This window comes from Medicago sativa, chromosome 1, assembly GCF_051527215.1.
Source record: "Medicago sativa cultivar Bolivia chromosome 1, Bolivia_mono, whole genome shotgun sequence".
Taxonomy (NCBI): Eukaryota; Viridiplantae; Streptophyta; class Magnoliopsida; order Fabales; family Fabaceae; genus Medicago; species Medicago sativa.
Genome location: NC_140749.1, coordinates 69938404 through 69958086, shown reverse-complemented (window position 1 = coordinate 69958086; position 19683 = coordinate 69938404). Strand labels below are relative to the sequence as shown.

The following is a 19683-nucleotide window of genomic DNA, read 5'->3' as shown; positions in this document are numbered from 1 at the left end:
GTACTAAGACTTGTGTGCTAGCGTGTCACTTTACGAGACATGTTACCACTTAATAGAGTAGAACCAATGGAGGGACTACTTCATCAATATTTCGATATAAATGAGAGACTATTCTAAAATATCGATAAAATGAGGGACTAAGTTCATACTAGTGTCCGGATTTGGTATTTACTCTTTTTTTAGGAACATGACTATTTTATAATTTCAGTATAAACTTAATATATGACTGCCATCACACCATGGTCTAATTCTACATCTTAACATGGTAAAGGAAGCATCAAAGTTTACACAAATATCTAACACCTCAGTTCTGAAATTACACAACCAGATTATTGTATCACTGACCTTCTGACCAAACTGCTGTAGCTAAGAAGCAATATATTATTTATATATAGAATAGGAAGATTCAAGATTGAAAACACTGCAAACAGTGAACAAATTTGTTTGTAGCTTAGATCAAATTGCAAGATAATAACAAGACAACCAAACTTTTAACTATCATAATAAATTATTCATCGCGTACAGAACTGCAACACAATTATTAAAGTCTTAACTGAAAAAAAAAAAGATAAAAGGAAACTAGACAGTCTTGCCTATAATGTGCTCAAACATGCTCTGAATCTTCTTTATATTATCTTCAAGAACATCTATTTCAATCTTTCGGTCATCCTCATCAAGCAAATTTGTGGCCATTGTAATTAAAGAATTGATCTTCTCGTTTTCTTCCGATGAGTGTTTCAAATCATTTCTCATTCTGTTAACGCAGTCATTCAATTCATTCATTAACTCGGCCTTCCTTAAGAATTTCTTATCTTCAACGCGGTAATCCTCAGCTTCTCGAATCATTTCTTCAATTTCTTTTGTCGACAACCTTCCTCTGTCATTGGTTATCGTAATCTTATTCTTAGTACCAGATCTTTTTTCCTTAGCAGAAACAGTTAGGATGCCATTTTTATCAATATTAAAGCATACATTGAAAGGAAGGCTCCTACGTCTAAGGGGTAAGTTGTCAAGACAAAAAGACCCAAGAAAATGATTGTCACTCGCTCTTGTTCTTTCACCCTCGTAAACATCAATAAGGACATTGGATTGTTTATCCTCAATAGTATAAAATACTTTTGTCTTCCTAACAGGAATGGAAGTGTTCCTCGGAATCACCACAGCCATGACATCATCTTCTATCATCGAACCTAGTGACAATGGTGTAACATCTCGCAGCACCAAGTTTGGGACATTGTTAAAGCCTTTACTCAACAAAGCAGCTTGCACAGCTGCGCCATAAGCGACAGCCTCATCAGGGTTGATGCTATTGCATAGATCCTTCCCATTGAAAAAGTCCCGCAATAGCTGCTGCACTTTGGGAATCCTAGAAGAGCCCCCGACAAGGACAACATCATGCACACTACTCTTGTCCATCTTAGCATCAACGAGACAACTCACAACAATCCTCATGCATTCTGCAAAGAAGTCCATATTGATTTCCTCAAACTTGGCACGAGTGATTGACGAATGAAAGTCAATTCCCTCGTATAAAGAATCTATTTCAACAGTAGAGACAACCGAGAAAGAGAGTGTCCTCTTTGCATTCTCACACGCAGTTCTCAACCGCCTCAAAGCTCTAGGGTTTCCACTAATATCCTTATTATGCTTCCTCTTGAACTCCTTTGCAAAGTGGTTCACCATTCTATTATCAAAGTCCTCTCCTCCGAGGTGAGTCTTACCGGAAGTGGCCTTAACTTCAAAGACATTATCCTTAATTGTAAGGATAGACACATCAAAAGTCCCACCACCAAGGTCAAAGACGAAAATATTTCGTTCTCCTTCAAAGTCAGCTCTCTTGTCAAGTCCATATGCAATAGCTGCAGCAGTGGGTTCATTGATTATTCGCAAAACATTAAGGCCAGCAATAGTACCAGCATCCACGGTAGCTTTTCGCTGAGAATCATTAAAATAAGCAGGCACGGTGATAACTGCATTCTTAATTGGTGATTGCAAATATTCCTCTGCAATATCCCGCATCTTTGAGAGGATCATAGATGAGATTTCCTCAGCACATAGGTGCTTCTCCTGACCCTTATACTTAAGGGAAATCATTGGTTTGTCATTAACACCAGCAATAACTTTGAATGGCCACAACATCATATCTGTTTGAACATCGGGATCACTAAATTTTCTGCCAATTAACCTCTTAGCATCTGAAAAAGGATATTAATAATTATTTTTCATCTATCATTTGTTCAACAAACATAGCAATGCGGAAATAATAGTAAATATTGTTTGTTTGAGTAAAAAAAATAGTAAACCACTAAAATAGTTCTTGACTTTGAGATACACTATCGATTTAGTCCTAGAGATTAGAGAATATGAATATTTTATATTAATCCCCGACTATGTAAAACGTTTCTCATATTCATTTGTTTGTGAACAATTGTGACGAAATGTGTTTTATTAGATGATGTGTCCGTTAAGTTTCAGTCGGAAGTCCTAGTCACATGATGAAGAATGTAGAACAAGTGTACTACTAAATTGATCCCTGACTTTGTGAATAAGTCTCAAATTAGTATTTGACATCACAGAAATTCCAAATAAAAACTCAAATCTATAAAATGTTAGTCAATTTAGGCCTTGTACTATGTGAGTACGTTGACGAAGTCCCAACTGCTGACTTGGTTTAACGACCATGTCCACAGCTGGGATGACGTCAACTCATGGAGTTTTACAGAGTGACTAACTTAAATGTTATACATATTCAAGTAGTTTTTTTTTAAATTTCCATAATCAGGACCTCTAACAGTACACTTAACAGACACAATATCAATTAACACCATATTTAGTCACTTAAAAGGCACATTATCAAGTAACAACATATTTAGTCGGACATTCATTCACATAAAGATGAAAAAAAGGAAATGTTTTACCGAATGAAGGATTAATTTAAAACATTCATATTGTCAAGAACTAAATTGAAAAGTCAAACAATGTCAAAGACTATTTTAGTGGTCTTCTCAATAGTAGATATTTAAAGCATTACAGCAGCACCGACACTTCTAATCGAGAACATGTGTTTGTGTCCAACACTAACACGACACAACATATGTCATTACATTCAATTATATCATTTTTGTAAATTACTACATATGTGGACGTGTCAGTGTCGTATTTTGTTAGTGTTTGTGCTTCATATAGATTTAAATAAGTAAAGAAATGAAATGAAATTACCAAAAACAGTGTTTTGTGGATTGGTAGCAGCTTGATTCTTAGCGGCATTACCGATCAACCTTTGATCATGAGTAAAAGCAACAAAAGAAGGTGTGGTTGTGTTGCCTTGGTCATTGTCAATAATCTCTACTCTACCATGTTGTTCCTGCCATACTGCAACACATGAGTAGGTTGTGCCAAGGTCTATTCCCACAGCACGTCCTTCACATTTTTTCGCCATGATCTTTCAAAAGCTTAGAGTAAACTCAAGTATGAACCCTAGACCCTAGAGTTTATGTTGTTATGAAAGAAAAATATAGACCTATTGTAGTGTAACGTTGAGAAAAGAATACGCAAGCGTCACCTTTTCATTTTCAATTGGAAGTCCTAGTCACATAATGAAGATTGCATAATCAATTCCGAATTCTCCACCGTTTCATCTTCCAATACAAATTGCTGAAACTATTTTCCAACAAGGCGTGCTATTTTTTTTAGTGCAATAATAAAAAATTTACTACAGTATTACTTTTTCATCTTGCACGTCTTATTTTTTTCCTAAAATATTATTTGCTCAGATTCTATAATTCAAACCATTTTATAATCTGAATCTTTGTATTATTGTTCAGATTTTAAGACCAATCGTGACGTATATTATTACGATAACATAATTGAAAATGGCAACAAAAAAGAAACGTAAATAAACAAAAAAGTAAAGAGATAAACATATTACAAATTCTCATTTTATTAATAATGATCATATGCGTCATTAATTGAATGAATATAAAATGCAAAATTTTGCTTATAATAGTGACCGGATGGTGTATATATATAGTACATTTACAGTCTACAATCTACAATATAAACAAATCAACCATTCATCCCCGTGAGCTTAACTCAGTTGGTAGGGATATTGCATATTATATGCAGGGGCCGGGGTTCGAACCCCGGACACTCCACTTCTCCACAATTAAATTGATTAAATTGTTGATTAAATTGTGTGAGCTCTAGACACTAGGCTACTACAGGTGGTGTTGTTATTGAATAGTTCATAATTAATGGTAATCAATTCATCTCATACATTTGAAATCTCTTCAACAAAAAGAAAAAATCGTCTCATACACATAAACCTGTAAAAATCAGTGTTTATTTTGGAAAGTATTGATGCCACAATCATGTAACAGAATCATATTATTATTTCACCTGATCATTATCTTAAAATCAATATAAACCAATAATTACCAACCAATCACATTTCAATGAATTACTTGCATACAATTAAAGTCATCAAAAGTTAACAACAAAATGGAATCTCGATGTCTATCTCTTGTTATCTCTATCTCTATAATATGGGTCATGTTAACTTGTGCCCTAAGGGCACATGTTAAAAAACTCAAAATGAGTAATTTTGCATTGGAAAACATGATAATTTAACTTTTAAGAAGTTGACTGTACGACTTTTGATACGTATATTTCTATAATAAATTTCTTAACATGTGCCCTTGAGGGCACAAGTTAACATTTGCCCTATAATATACAAATGGCTTGCATAATTTTTAAAATACACGTGTCATGTCATTTGGCTTATACACATCAATTGTTTTTATTTGATCGTATACAATCATTTGCATTAATGTTGTGTAATTATCACGAATTATAACTGGCAATAATTTCTGAATATTGATTCTCATATCTCCCCTTGATTTCAACATAGTATGTACATCCTATCATTATCAATATTCAATGCAATTATGTGTCTTTTTAAAAAAAAGGGAAAATTACGTTGACCTCCCCTAAGGTTTCATGAAACAACATAGACACCCCCTCTATTTTTTAAAAAAACATTAACCTCCCTTAAATTCTTTTAAAATAGATAGATACCTCCCCTTTAAACCTAACACCTTACTAACACTGTTTATTATTCTATCAAAACTAAAAAACTTTTCACCAACAAAAAAATAGATTGATCACCACTTTCTTCTCCCATCAAAGCAATGAAATTTCCTATTATTAGTACTACTGTAACCTTCTCAATTGTTTTTTTCTTTTATTGTTTTTTTTTTTTAATTTCATTTTACAACTATCATAATTTCCCTAATTCTGCAATTTTCATTGAAGAATATTGCATCATAAGAGTTGCAAACCTCTTAATCCCAGTTCCTCATACACACACGTTACATGAATAGTTTGTTCTTTTGTTTGAACATGGTAATTTTGTCACTGTTCCCTACTAAATTTGTTGAATTGTCAGACCAGCAATTCTTAAAACCTAATGCTATAATTAGGTCTGCAACTCCATTTGAGTGTAATCTTCATATGGGATTAAAAGTTTGGGTGATTCATTGGTGGAAATCGAAAACCCAAAGTATCACTTAATGGGATGTTAAAAAAGAAAAACAGAATGATAAAAGGTGGGAGATAGTGAGATACGTGTTCATGTTTTTCCTTTTAACGGCAGTTAGATGGAGCTTAACAGCATGGGAGGTTAATGTTTATTGATAAAATAGAGGGGGTGTCTATGTTGTTGCATGAAACCTTAGGGGTGGTCAGTGCAATTTCCCCTAAAAAAAAAAATCCGGATTTTACTTACCAACTAGCTGAGCTACGTATTACTAGATCTTTTTATCCTACAAACAGTGTACACCCTCCGGTCACAAATATAAGCAAAAATACATGTTTTAGATTCATTCATTAAATGATGTATATGGACTTTATTGTAGACTACATACATTATTTATTGAATGAATCTAAAATGTGAATTTTTTCTTATATTTATGACCGGAGGGTGTATATGTTGTGTAATTATCACGACTGGCAATAATTTCTGAAGATTGATTCTCATATCTCCCCTTGATTTCAACATAGTATGTACACCCTATCATTATCAATATTCAATGCAATTATGTGTCTTTCTAAAATATTGTTTTTTTTTGTCGGGCTTTACTTACCAACTAGCCGAGCTACGAATTACTATATCTTTTTATCCTACGAACAGTTTTAATAAAAAAAATGGTTTTTCTTTAAAAAAAAATATAAACATTCATTTTATAATGAATCGTACATCAAAATTGGTCCTAAAATTTTGATTGAGCAAAACAAAATTATTCCAAATTCCATTGATTTTGACAACCTAATTTGTAAATTCCTATAAATAGTTATCATTCTAGGATTTAAATGATAATCAATATTGTTAATTAGCCTATAATCATCCCAATTAGTTTCATCTTCACCGTTTCACCTTCCAATACAAATTGCTGAAACTATTTTCCAACAAGGCATGCTATTTTTTTAGTGCAATAATAAAAAAAATTACTACTACTTTTCTATCTTGCGGCCTTATTTCTTTTCTAAAATATTATTTGTTCGGATATTATAATTCAAATCATTTTATAGATTCCTTCAAAAAAAATCATTTTATAGATATTTTTGGATTATATAATCTAAATCTTTGTATTATTGCCTAGATTTTCAGAACAATCGTGACGTTTTTTTTTTAAATGGCAAATTTTATTCTTGACGAGTATATGCAAGACGCACAAAAAACTCGCGGAAAGTAGGGAAAAAAATACAACAAGATGCCGCATATATACGGAACACCAAAACACCAAAACCAATCGTGACGTATATTATTAAGATAACATAACTGAAAATGACACAAAAAAAAATGTAAATACACAAAAAATTAAAGAGACAAACATGTTACAAATTCTCATTTTATTAATATTTAAATACATTCATAGTACATTTATATTAAAATTGAAGCTTATTACACAAAATTGTTAAATAGTTAATGCTAGTTTATTAAACATCTAACACCCTATTGGTTTCCTCTCTAGGCAAAGGAGACGTTGATGATCAACCATACACCTAGGCAGATCAACCCTACACCCAGACAATTGGTGCCAACCTACAGAGTGGTACCATGTCATTTGATCATTCATACAATCTCTAAAATATTGGAGTAACTTTTTTGTATGAAAGACAACAATGGAATCGCATTGTAGAAGAAAATAGAAGGGGAATGAGAAAGTGAGATGATGGAATAAAAATTTGTGAAGAATTGATGGGTGTTTATAGCTAGGGGAGATTTTGTGAAAGATAGTGCATAGAGTGTAACAGTACATTAATTAGGGTCAAAAAAACATGTTAAAACTGGTCTGACTAGTTAAGTGACTCAAAGAAAAACATTTGCAATGAGTCAGTCTTGTCGACAAAGGCATCGTCCAGTTTTTGTGGTGGTTTAGATTACATAAACTGAAATGTCTCCATAATTGTTCGGATTATATAATCGAAATTGTGTCTAGACTGTGTTAAAATGTGTACTTTGTAGACTGAGGGAAGTTTCAGATTTTACAATTTGAACCAATCAAGTACAAAAAAAAAAAAAAAATTGTGGTCTACAATGTACTGATAGTCTATGTGGTCCACAACGCACATAAACTTGTATAAATAGATGTGTTTAGATGTAAAAAAAAAAAAAACACACACGCACACACACCAAATAATCATAGATCCTTCAATCATTAATCTCAACACCAAACTAGCTATAGTTTACTACAACAGGGAAAAACCAAATATGTTCTGATATTTATTCAATAGAGTACTAAAGGATCAATCGAGTTTGACGCTTCGTTGATTAGATCTTTTGAAGATATTCGATAAATTTTGATTCAGTCCATAACATACAAAGAAATCAGGGATCTCACAAAGGACCAGATGAAGAAGGTAGTTTGGCTAATCTGTTATGTTTTGTTTTATTATGTGTTTTTACGTTCTTGTATTATGTTGTTTAATTTTATAATGTATTTGAAATTGTTATATTTAATGTATGTAGCTTAAATTAAATTACATGTATTATAGGGTGGTCTTTGTAGGGTGAGATACAATTTTAATTTTATAATCCGAACCTATCAAGTACAAGATTTACAATTCAGATTTTATAATCTAAACATATCATGTACAAGATTTTTCTCTGATCGACATTCTGTCGATAGTTTATGTGGTCCACGACACATAGAAACTAGTATAAATATACGTGTTTGGTTCATTTTCTGTAAAACACAACGAAAAACTATGAAAAATTATGCGGCGGATCTGAACACCAAGATGTTGTTTTGAACTTGATTTCATTGCCTTGGCAATAGAAATATGTCAGCTGGCAAGACAGCATGATCAAATTCAAAAACACTTCTTGTTACACCTTGTCTTTCATCATTATCCTACAGATCTGAACATGAAGAGATCGTTGTGGACTTTATCCAGTTGCCCTACCGATAAAAATATGTCAGTTAATAGGTCATCTGGACCAAGTTAAAAAACACCTATTGGAATTTCTTCTCTTTCATCTTCACTTCTCTTATTATCTTGTTTTACGTTGTTGAATTATGTCTTTTACCTTTTTTTCGTGTTATTCACCATGAAAATCCTCCAAAGATCAAGCTAAAACACTGTTTGGAATAGTTCGGATTCTATAATCTGAATTGTTTTTGATGTGTTTGGCTTATATAATCTGAACTGTTCCAGACTGTGGAAGGTGGCGTTATACCAAAGATTTGGACGGTTTGTGGTGTGTTTCATGTGTTTTTGGTCTGTTTACACTTTGTAAATGTTTCCTTTGACTGTAGTTACAATCTAAGACCGATTTATGACTATATATAGCCTTAAACCCTTCAAAACTTTCATTCATTCTTCACTTCTCATCAATTTTAAATTTTTCTTTCTTTTGTGTAGTTATGAGTGTTTCATGATATCATGGTCACCGCTGACCATTAATATGATCCCTGAAATTGTTTTGCGGTTTTTCTAGGGATCATATGGTGGTCATCAGCAGAGACATTTGATATCAATTGATACACAATTCCTGGGTTTCAACAGATTTCGGATTATATAATCTGAAAATCCCTATAAAGTTGTTCGGATTATAGAATCCGAAGAAAGGGTTTAATGGAAAAAAACAAGGGGTGTGAGAAACCTATAGGGCGGAAAAAGTAATAGTCTAACTTTTTTAGGATTAAATACATTTAGCAAATGGGATCAGCTCGTATAGCCCACTACCGTTCAGCAAATGGGTTGGCCCCTAACTCATTTATGTTTGATGGCCCACCGGATCGAGAACTTATTTGACAACTCTAGGTGTGGTAGAGGTCATCCCTATTAAGTTCTAGTGTCTCAAATCACTGGGTTGCTCAATGAACTGTCCAACTTTAAGGTGCAACATACTTTTAGAGAAGTTAATAAAGTTGTTGATGTTTTTGCTAAAGAGAAATGTTAGGGTCTCAACAATAATTTTATTTAATATATATTTTCTTTCGATAAAAAAAAAGCTACTAAATAATATCTTATTTTCACTTTTTTTTTCCTTTCTTTTTTCAATATTTTCTTCATCAGCTAAAGAAAGTGTAAAGAAGGCATGGATTAACTTCTCCCAGTTCATTTTTTTCACATAGTAAATTGAATCTTTCAAATTTTCTCATAAAATAAAATGGATCTTCACTCTAAACTAAAAATACTTCACACGAATCTTCAAGTAATAAAACTTTGAAATAGATCACTAAATTCAATATTACACATAATAAAACAAAACATAGCTTACTTAAATCAAATAAAATACCTTCAAAATATATAATGTAAAAATAAAAAATTCAAAGTACTTTCGAATGCTCTAATAAATTAGAAAAATAACCAAGTGAATGAATTTAAATAGTTAATGAATGTCACCTAAAAATTAAAATTCGTAGGAAATAAAGTTTAATTCTCAGGTGGAACAATTCTTATTCAACTTAGGAGTAGGAATAAGAAATAGAAGGAGCTACATATCAAGTAGAAAATGGGACTAAAATCTTATTAATGGGCCGAAAACTAGGAAGCTTGGAACTACCATCATGGAATTGTAACTTTGCCAACTTCTTCAACTCCAACACCCAATTAATTGCTATTTTACCCCATGACTTAATGCTCAATTAAGCAAACCTCAGAAACAAATCAACTATTATATAAAACCCTTAAACCAACTTAGGACCCTCTACTGATCCATAATTACAAGTTGAATGTCAATTTATATCTATAAGTGGGGATCATCGTGGAGATTGTCATATTTGGGGCTCCGTTGGTAAGAATTAGTTTTCTACAAGTATGAAGATTGAAGATAACGTTCCTCTTGGGGACGGGGATGGAGATCATACCCTCCTTCTTGAGGAGATCCCGTCCCCAAATAGTTTATTAAAGGTTTAATTGCATGTTTGGTTCCTTATATTTATTTTAAATTTTAAGTTGGTCCTTTATGTTTTAAATTTTTCAAGTTGGTCCCTTATGTTTAAAAGTTTCAAGTTGGTCTAAAACGTTACTCACTTTAGAATAAGTTAGTCTTTTCCGTCACTTGGCCATTTAGATATCTTAGTTGAGAATATGGGTGTTGAAATATAACTTAATTACAAAATCATTTAAAACATTTTTTCATTTTGTTTGTTTTATTAAACTCAATATTATGTGGTAGAAGGAACTAACTTATTCAACCGTAAGTAACATTTGAAACCAATTTAAAACTTTAAAACACATGGGATCAATTTGAAATTTTTACAACATAATCGACCAACTTGAAATCTAAAATAAATGCAAAGGGACCATACATGCAATTAAACATTTATATATACATATATTTAAGTATTTTATATGTCATACTTGTTTGTTTTTTCACAATGTTTATAAACTTATTTTATATGTGATGTTTACTGTTGTTACAATACTTTTAGTAGTGTCTTAATTTTTCATTTGTTTTATGGTTAAATTTTAAATTGTTTTAGTATAAATTTATTGAAAAATAATAAAGAAAAATGCTAGATCTCTAAGGTTAGAAAACAAAATGTTATTTAGACACTCATACATCAACCATACACTTAAGAGAAAAATAAAAAGATAAATCAATATGACAGTTGTGATATTTTGATGATGTGATGAAAAGAGGAATAAAGAAAAAATAATATGTTGATTGGGTATTAAGAAATTATAGGTATTCAAACATGACTCTTGAATTAAAAATAGAGACTAACAATGACAAATGACTTCCTTCAAAAAAGAAAAAAACAATGACAAAAGACTATTTAAAATATTTATAAAGCATCTCTCAAAAAAAAAATATTTATAAAGCAAATGACTATATTGATACAAATGTCCAATGACTGTATTGATACAAATGTCCAATTTCAGAGACTATTTATATTTAGTCATAATTGTACACACTAGGTGTGTCATGTTCGAAGATAATTTTTTTTTGAAGAAGTTAAATTAGTCCACCCAACTTTACACCAAGAGAGAATCGAACCTGAGACCTCGAGGAGAAGCACACTCCCAGATCCCAAGTCAATACCATCAGGCCAACCCAAGTGGGGGTTTTGTTCGAAGATAATTATCTTTTTTTTTTTTGTGGTGACCGTGGTTTGAACCACGGACCTTGCATATTTTATGTATTGTCCATATACCAACTGAACTAAGCTCACGAGGATGAAGATAATTATCTTTAATAGTATGCCTAATTTGTTCAGACAATGAAAACTAAAGGCACTTTAGTGCCATAATCAGTTAAAAGCCTCCACTAATTAGGATATATAGGATAAAAGGTTAATGAATATGGTAATCACAATCAAAGCCACGACAGAAAAGCAAGTTCATAAATAACTTGTGTGAGTAAAACACAAACACCTTTACAACTTTAAAGTGGTAGATGATGCAAATATATTACATACGTACACACACATATCTCCTATCTATTTCATGTTATAGTATATCAAGCTTAAATTTTTATTTAGGTTTTGAACTCTTTGAAAAAATTTAAATAGCTCGATAAATTAAAATAAAGATATGTATTTAAGTTCATAAACTTGTTAATAATTTATTTAAAAAAAAACAAAAAACATCTCCACAATAAAAAGTTTTTCATTGATCCTTGAATTTTCAAAATAATTTGTATTTGGATCTCTACAAACAAATGATTTAAAAGTTGATTAAAATACTTAATTACAAATTATTTAAAAGTCCAGAGATAAGATTAAAAACTTTTAGTTCAGGTAATAAGTTTAGAGATCCAATAATTACATTTTTTTTTTCAATGACCTATTGAAAAATTACCAAATAATTCAGGGACCTTCATAATTAAACCTCTAATTATCTCTAAACATCAAACATAATTGTCTCCTCCTTTGTCATTAATCTTCACTATATGTTGCTTTCCATTCCCACAAACAAAGTCCAAATTATAAAGCACTGGAATCATAGCAACAGAACACAAGAAAACCAAGACAGGTCCAAAGATCCAAAGCAAAAGAGGGAATGCTGAATAGAAAAGTCTATTTCCAACAGTGCTCAAAACAATTCCTTTGTCCAAAAGCTCAGACAAATATTCAGGTGTGATGACAGCATAGGACAAGACATCTTGTGGTGTGCAAATAAGGATGCTCACTTGGTTGAAAAACCTAATGGACAATGTGTGACAGAAAAATGAGAATAAGAATATAGTTAGGAGTGTGACATATTTTAGGGCTACCATAAATTCACTATGAGCTCCATAAATGGAATCATTGAGAGGCTTCTTCACACTGTATGTGCTGCTTATGACTGCTGCCAAACCAGCTGAGAGTAGAATGGATGTAGTTGCCATAAGTGTTGATCCCATTATTAGATTACGTAGGGTTTGAACTGCTAGGATGTTCTTCTTTTCAATGTCCTGTGATGAACAAAATGAAGTGTTGATTTTGTGAATCTACCTTTGCATCTATGAAGCATGGACACTCATCGGACCAGGCATGTCCTGGTATCCTACACTGACACGACATCAACACATAAAATTACACTGAATTATGTGATTTTCTCAAATTATTAGCGGTGTCGGCGCGTCCGTGTCGTATTCGGTGTCGGTGTCCGTGTCGGTGTCTATGTCCGTGCTTCATAACTTTGCATGGATTGTATATGGAATATAAATTTAGGTACGCTACAATCACTAAATATCTATAGGATAGTCAAGTTAAAAGAATAATCTCTTTACTTGACTAATCTACCTCTGATTATTCTTTTAACTTGATTATCTGATTTTCAGGTAAAGGGTCCAGATAACTTCAAGTTGCATCAAGAGATAAATAAAACCAGGTAAACAATCGTATTAGTTAAAATTTAAACTTAAATTCTTTCAAATGATCTGTTCTTAACTAAATATCATTAACCACCAAAGAGATGATCTAGATAGTTGATATATAAATAAAAATAGGCACAGCAAAATAATTTTACAATTAAAATATTCATACACTTTGATCTCAAACACACGCTCATATATATGCCTTGGAATTATTTAAACATCTCTTGAAAAAGCATTCTCCATTTAATGTAAAGACAAACCATCATGGATTGTGGCCAGAAACATGAATATGACACATTTCCTTTTTACTAAGATATCAATTTATAAATCAACTTAGGACCACGAAAACAAATGCAGACGTCAACCCACTTTTTTCCTATGGATTTACTAACCCACTTTTATGAGAAAGTGATGGGCCATATTTTGCAAAAAGACCCTGCATTTGCATTAAAGAATTTCAAAACCTACACCAACCAATTGTATAAAGATTCTCTCAAATATTCAATTTTGTATGTATGTAATTTCAAGATTCCAAAGTGATAAACATCGACCATACCAAAAGTAGGGGCCCTGAAATCCATTTAGCTAGAGCAATATCTTCCATGTGGGATTATTTTTTTTGTTTAATTTTCTTATGCTTTGATTATATTTTGTTAATTGCACTTTTCATTTTCAACACGTTGATTCTGGAGTAATTTAAGGATGTGCAAAATATATTCATAGTGTTTATTTTCCCTTTGAATTGGTGGCTTGCTCATGACTGGATCTATATACAACTCACGGTAAAATATTCTTGAACTAAATAATTAAGTATATAATTTTTGGTACACTTCTACTTTAGAATTGAAAAACAATTCGATAGATATGAAGTGATTCGGAATAATCCAAATCAAATAAATTATTATTTTTCTCTATCAAAAACCAAATAATTAAACCAGAAGCCTCGAGAAACACTTGTTGGGGTATAAGTAACTTCATTATACTTACAAACAAGTATATAAATATTAGGAGGATTATTCAACAAAAAAAATATTAAGAGGAGTATTAAAGAAGAAACACGATCGCTTGAGAATTTAACAATCGATTAAAATCAATATTATCATAAGGAAATATATTTCAAATGCAAATAAAGTTCAAAAACTGCCTATTAGAAGTCAAAAACTCTCATTACGGTTAATCAATAAAAATAAGTGCTAGTATATATAAATGCATCTAACTATCTAAATGATAAGGCAACAGAGATGGTTGTTTGGGTGTACGATAATGGGATTTCGAACCCATCCCATATTACTCTTAACTTAAAAAAGGTTAAGGAAGAAATTTCAATGAGACTAGGGATCTCATGATCATGATTTGTTGCGGTCAGCAAAACAACGCAGTCAGTACGCAGTCATGCTTCAATGAATGTTCGACGATAATGGGATTTCGAACCCATCCCATATTACTCTTAACTTAAAAAAGGTTAAGGAAGAAATTTCAATGAGACTAGGGATCTCATGATCATGATTTGTTGCGGTCAGCAAAACAACGCAGTCAGTACGCAGTCATGCTTCAATGAATGTTCGATTGAGATCAGTCGATATTGATTCGAGTTTGGTATTTTAGGAATTAAACACTAAAAATTAAATATGTATATTGTGAACAATTCAATCATGATCAAACGGCTTACGATGTCTTGACTGCGTGAATGCGGAGAATGTACCACAGTGAATCCTATTTCAAGATCAAAACAGGGTGGAGAGTACTCCTCACTCACATTCTTCAGAGATCCCCAATTACAATATAAATTGATGGGTTAAATATGTTTTTGGTCCCGATAAATATGTCAACTTTTCATTTTAGTCCCTCTAAAAAATTTCTTCAACTTTTAGTCCCTCAAAAATTTTCCATCTTCACTTTTGCTTCCTCTTTTAAAGTAAACTCATATGTAGAATTCATATTTTTGAATAAAATTTTGCAGAAAAATACATAATATTATAAAAATTTCTACCAAAAAAAATTGAATTTTTTAACAAAACATGTATTTAATATGAATTTTTATATTTTTGACGGTTGAAAAATCATATTTAATTTATGTTTTGTAAAAAAATTCTTATTTTTTTGGTAATTGTTTTTACAATATTCTACATTTTTTTGCACAATTTCATTAAAAAAATACAAAAATTAACTTGAAAATAGGGACCAAAAGTAGTGATTGAAAATTTTGTAGGGACTAAAAATTGAAGGAAAAATTTAGAGGTATTAAAACGAAAAGTTTGTATATTTTTAGGGACCAAAAACATATTTAACCCTAAATTGATATATCTAAATGAGACTTTATATTGTCCTTAGTTAAAGGATCTTCGAACAATATATTTTTTTTAAGGAGATCTTCCAACAATATAGTTATACAAATTCGAGGGATTGAGTTAATCAAGAGAGATACCAATTAGTGTGACACAAGTGATAGATGTTTGAGTTTTCGATCATTTGGTCAGTGATTCAATTCCTAGTCAATGCGTGCGAAAAAATATGTTTGGAGAACTCCTCGCAATTGCATGCAAAGATACGATGGTTTAACAAACAAATATTGAGCATAATTAGTCAATTTAACTTTACTATAAATATCAAATTTCACAAATTCGAACTTCTAACTAAGAGTTTTTATTTTGTCAAAAAAAATTAAAAGTTTTTATTGAATGAATTAAGTCTAAAATTTCAGAAAAAATCAAAACTATATGTTATTTTATCAAATAACTTCAATAGAAGGTATTATAAGTTTTTTAAATACACAAATAAAAGGCCAACTATAGGATTACATAACTACTAATTTATATAAAATTTTGTGTGCTTCGATCATTAATATGATATGACGAATATATTCAACATCGGATCAACAAAATTCAATATTTTTAATAAGTTATAAAACAAAGTAATCAGGCTTAGCAACGTAAATTTACTTTTTTTAAGGGAATTCCTGTAAAAATTTACTCTCTTTTTTTAAAGACTGTAAAAATTTACTTAAATTTCTAACTGGAAAATATCACCTAGTAATCATATTTTGTAACATATTTATCGTAAAATACTTCATAAAAGATCATAATCGTATAGATAAATCAAAAAAGGGAAAAAAAATCTTGAGGGAGAATTTTATTGTATGTTTTAGTCATATAGATGCGGAGAATATCTGATTTACGCACAGAAAATATCAACTTGTAGGCATTGAAAACAAACATGTTGGATTCATTCACTTCTAAAACCAAAATATTCCACCCTTAAAAAAAACCATAATATTCCAAGTATGAAGGGCACTCTTTTTTATTTTGCAATTGAAATATTATGATAATCTTTCACCAATCATTTAGAATTGTACATAAACCTTGTAGCTAAAACATGCAAGATTATATAGGAGGTATTATAAGATCGTAAAAATTAAAACATGCAAGATTATATAGGAGGTATTATAAGATCGTAAAAATCATTTGGTCATATGATATCAATACGTAGTTTCACGTATATCATATGTCAAAATCATATCATAATATAATATATTTTTATTAATTTTTTTAGGATAAGAAAATGAGTATACGTACCTTAAGCATGGAAGGTACCCAGGAACGTCTTCCATGAGTATTGATTCCAATTATGGTGGAAGAAGGTTGAGTTCGAACCTTATGCCATAACCAAACATGATAACCAATTATTACCATAAATCCTAAGGGTACTAGCAAAGCATCCAAATAGTATTTCCTCCATTCCATCTCAATGAATTTAAAGCTATGGAACTATATTATGTATGCTAGTATAATTTCAGTACTTCCTCTCTTTGCAGGGAACCTTTGGTGATTCTTTCTCACAAAGAATACAACGTTTTAATTTGCACAATTTTGGACTAAGATGTTGCGTTTATAAAGGAAAAGAAAACTACGTGAGTGGAGTGAAATTTTATATACTAGCTAGTAGGCATGATCTATAAAATAATGAATCTTTATTTGATCAATATATACATACATACTACGCATTTATTATTTTATTTTATTTTATTTTGCACATGTAATTTATATACTTAAATGGTTAGGTAATGAGATGATAATGGATGTAAGTGGAAGTATGAAATGGCAAAATTTGCTGGCAATTACATAATCACCGTGGTTAAGCACTAGTATTATGGAGAGCTCAAGTTGTTGTTAATTTAAAGATATAAACAATTCAGTATTTTTTTAGAGGGAGAATTGATAGCAAATCTTATTTATTGAGTAATGATATTTTGAACATCAATATTTTGATGTAAAATACGGTGTTGTTTAGCATTTTGTTTATTTTGAAAATGCATGTAATTAAGTTGTAGAAGATAAAAAGTAAGAGAAGGATAGAGATAAACATATACGAAAAGGATTTAGAAAATTAAAATGGAAGTTGAGGCATTTGTTTACCCTCATAGTTTTGTACCCTAACAAAAAAGTATAGTGATTGATGCGATAACAAATTGGCATCGACAACTAGGGTTCTGATTATGGGTAGCACAATGGATTAGCTAGTGAGAAATTCCATAACAAGAAACACGAGTGTGACTGTAAAATAGAGAGATTTTTTCATGGAATCATGAATGGGTTTTCTTATTTCCCTTTAAATTTACAAGATCTTAAGGGAAAGGAACGAGAACGATGGTGTGCCCTGATGAAGGTGTTGGCTTTGTAGCTCAAGAAGTGTTTGACGTTGTGCAAAGAGGCTACAAAGAATTGGGTATGTTTATGGAAGCTGAAATTAGTCGAGGTTGGCCGAGGAGGGAACTATATCCCTCAGTTATGGGTTCCCTAACTCTCAAGTAGAATGCTAGGTACAATTGTTTTTAGGTTTTGAGCTACATTGACAAAGGCATAAATAAAAATATAAAGATAAAAGTATAAATTTGTAAAAATAAGTTTGTTTGATTGATTAGATGTGTTAGTTACAATGTACGAACAAAGTATTTATAGTCTGATTATTGTTTATTAACCAAATAATGTGGCCTACAGTGCGTAACTCCTATTCAACCAATTTTTTGCAGGTGTTGCGTGATAACTCCATTTATAGTGGGATCGTGGAGCCCCACGTTCGGTTTCAGCTTCCTCTCCTCGGTATGATATGTTAACAAGATCTCTTTGTGTGCAGGTCCACTACAGATTGTCTCTCTTTCCTCATTCCTCAAAACGGTTATCGGCGCTGAGAGCAGAGATCGTGGGTAATGCATCATTGTCCATTCTTATTATGTTTATGACTCAGTTTTGACTCTTTGACGACCCGCATTATGAGTTAGTGGCCTTGAGAAAGAATCAGTTGCCTGAATAGGCTTCTCTATCATCACGTATCCTTCACTCGACGGAGGAGAAAAGAAAAGTTGATGCCACAATTGTAAAAAAATTGGAAATTATGTTGATGAGTGCTGGCATGGGAAAGGAAATATAAGGTTTAAATTGATGACAAGGTTACAAATCGCTGATGATGGTTCAAATTGTAAAAAACAGTAGCCACGGTCATAAAGTGTGGTCTAATGTTTAGGAGACACCTAGAAATCCGTAGCCTAAGCCAAATGCCAAAAACTGTGGTTTTAACTAAGCTAGAAAACGTGTCCTATTGATGTATCTTAAGCCACATTTTTTTACATTTTTGTGGGCTAGGAAAAAATCCGTGGTCATAGGGAATAGGCCTCAGGCGCATAGACCGCACATGAAAAACAGTGGCCAAACCGTGGTCTAAAGCTTAGGCCATGAATTTTTTTGCTCTTGGTTACACTTTTTGAAGTATGGCCTAAGTTCAAAAATGGTGCAGTGCCTATTTGTAAAGATTTGTACTTACATACGGAGTATTCTTATTACATGACAAGGCATAAAGAATGGATAATTAACTTGGACTAGCCAAAAAAACAATGTAAGGCATGTTGATAAAAGAAACTTAGACGTTGAAGGCATGAAAAATATTGAAATACAGAGGAAATGGTAAAACAACAATGGTTGAAAATGTTCACATGATTCACATTTAAACAATGACAAATCAAATCCTTGTTATGAAACAACTTAGGAAACAATAATTTTAGATAACGAAAATTAGGATGGTCAAATTGTAATCGCCATAACATAATGTCATCATAATTATTTGGAACTAAAAACAATCAAAGAAGAAACTTTTATTGGTTTGGAAGGTAGTAGGATTCAAGTCAAATGTCGAAGTAGTAGAGTTGTTCATCCCCCTTAACACTCTCGACCGTCTTTCCTTAGTTCAAATCCTAAAATATATATGAGAGTGGAATAATTTAGTCAAACAGTTTTTATCTTGGGTTAAGTTACTAACAAGCACTACACTACATGAAAGGTTTAGAATATGTAAGACATCATAAAGAGCCAACATTGAAG

At 31.6% G+C, this 19683-nt stretch overlaps 2 protein-coding genes across 2 annotated transcripts; both read right to left on the bottom strand.

The window, feature by feature from the left end:
* Positions 1–478: 478 nt before the first annotated feature.
* On the bottom strand, positions 479–3439 carry LOC146956874 (heat shock cognate 70 kDa protein-like). Its single transcript, XM_085721602.1, has 2 exons — positions 3220–3439; positions 479–2195 (listed from the first exon to the last, which is right to left on the bottom strand). Exons 1-2 carry the CDS (start codon positions 3437–3439, stop codon positions 580–582), a joined length of 1836 nt encoding a protein of 611 aa, XP_085577728.1. The 3' UTR covers positions 479–579.
* Positions 3440–12105: 8666 nt separating this feature from the next.
* LOC146956873 (uncharacterized) lies at positions 12106–17331 on the bottom strand. The gene is made up of 2 exons (XM_085732239.1): positions 16888–17331; positions 12106–12910 (listed from the first exon to the last, which is right to left on the bottom strand). Exons 1-2 carry the CDS (start codon positions 17053–17055, stop codon positions 12365–12367), a joined length of 714 nt encoding a protein of 237 aa, XP_085588365.1. The 5' UTR covers positions 17056–17331; the 3' UTR covers positions 12106–12364.
* Between the last annotated feature and the right edge of the window lie 2352 nt (positions 17332–19683).

What these genes read in the sequence shown, in the direction of transcription:
- LOC146956874 (XM_085721602.1), bottom strand. Translation starts at nt 3,439, where the DNA reads ATGGCGAAAAAATGTGAAGGACGTGCTGTGGGAATAGACCTTGGCACA. An exon ending in TCCACAAAACACTGTTTTTG is followed by an intron (nt 2,196 to 3,219) that starts GTAATTTCATTT and finishes ATCCTTTTTCAG; the next exon opens with ATGCTAAGAGGTTAATTGGC.
- LOC146956873 (XM_085732239.1), bottom strand. Translation starts at nt 17,055, where the DNA reads ATGGAATGGAGGAAATACTATTTGGATGCTTTGCTAGTACCCTTAGGA. An exon ending in GGGTACCTTCCATGCTTAAG is followed by an intron (nt 12,911 to 16,887) that starts GTACGTATACTC and finishes TGTTCATCACAG; the next exon opens with GACATTGAAAAGAAGAACAT.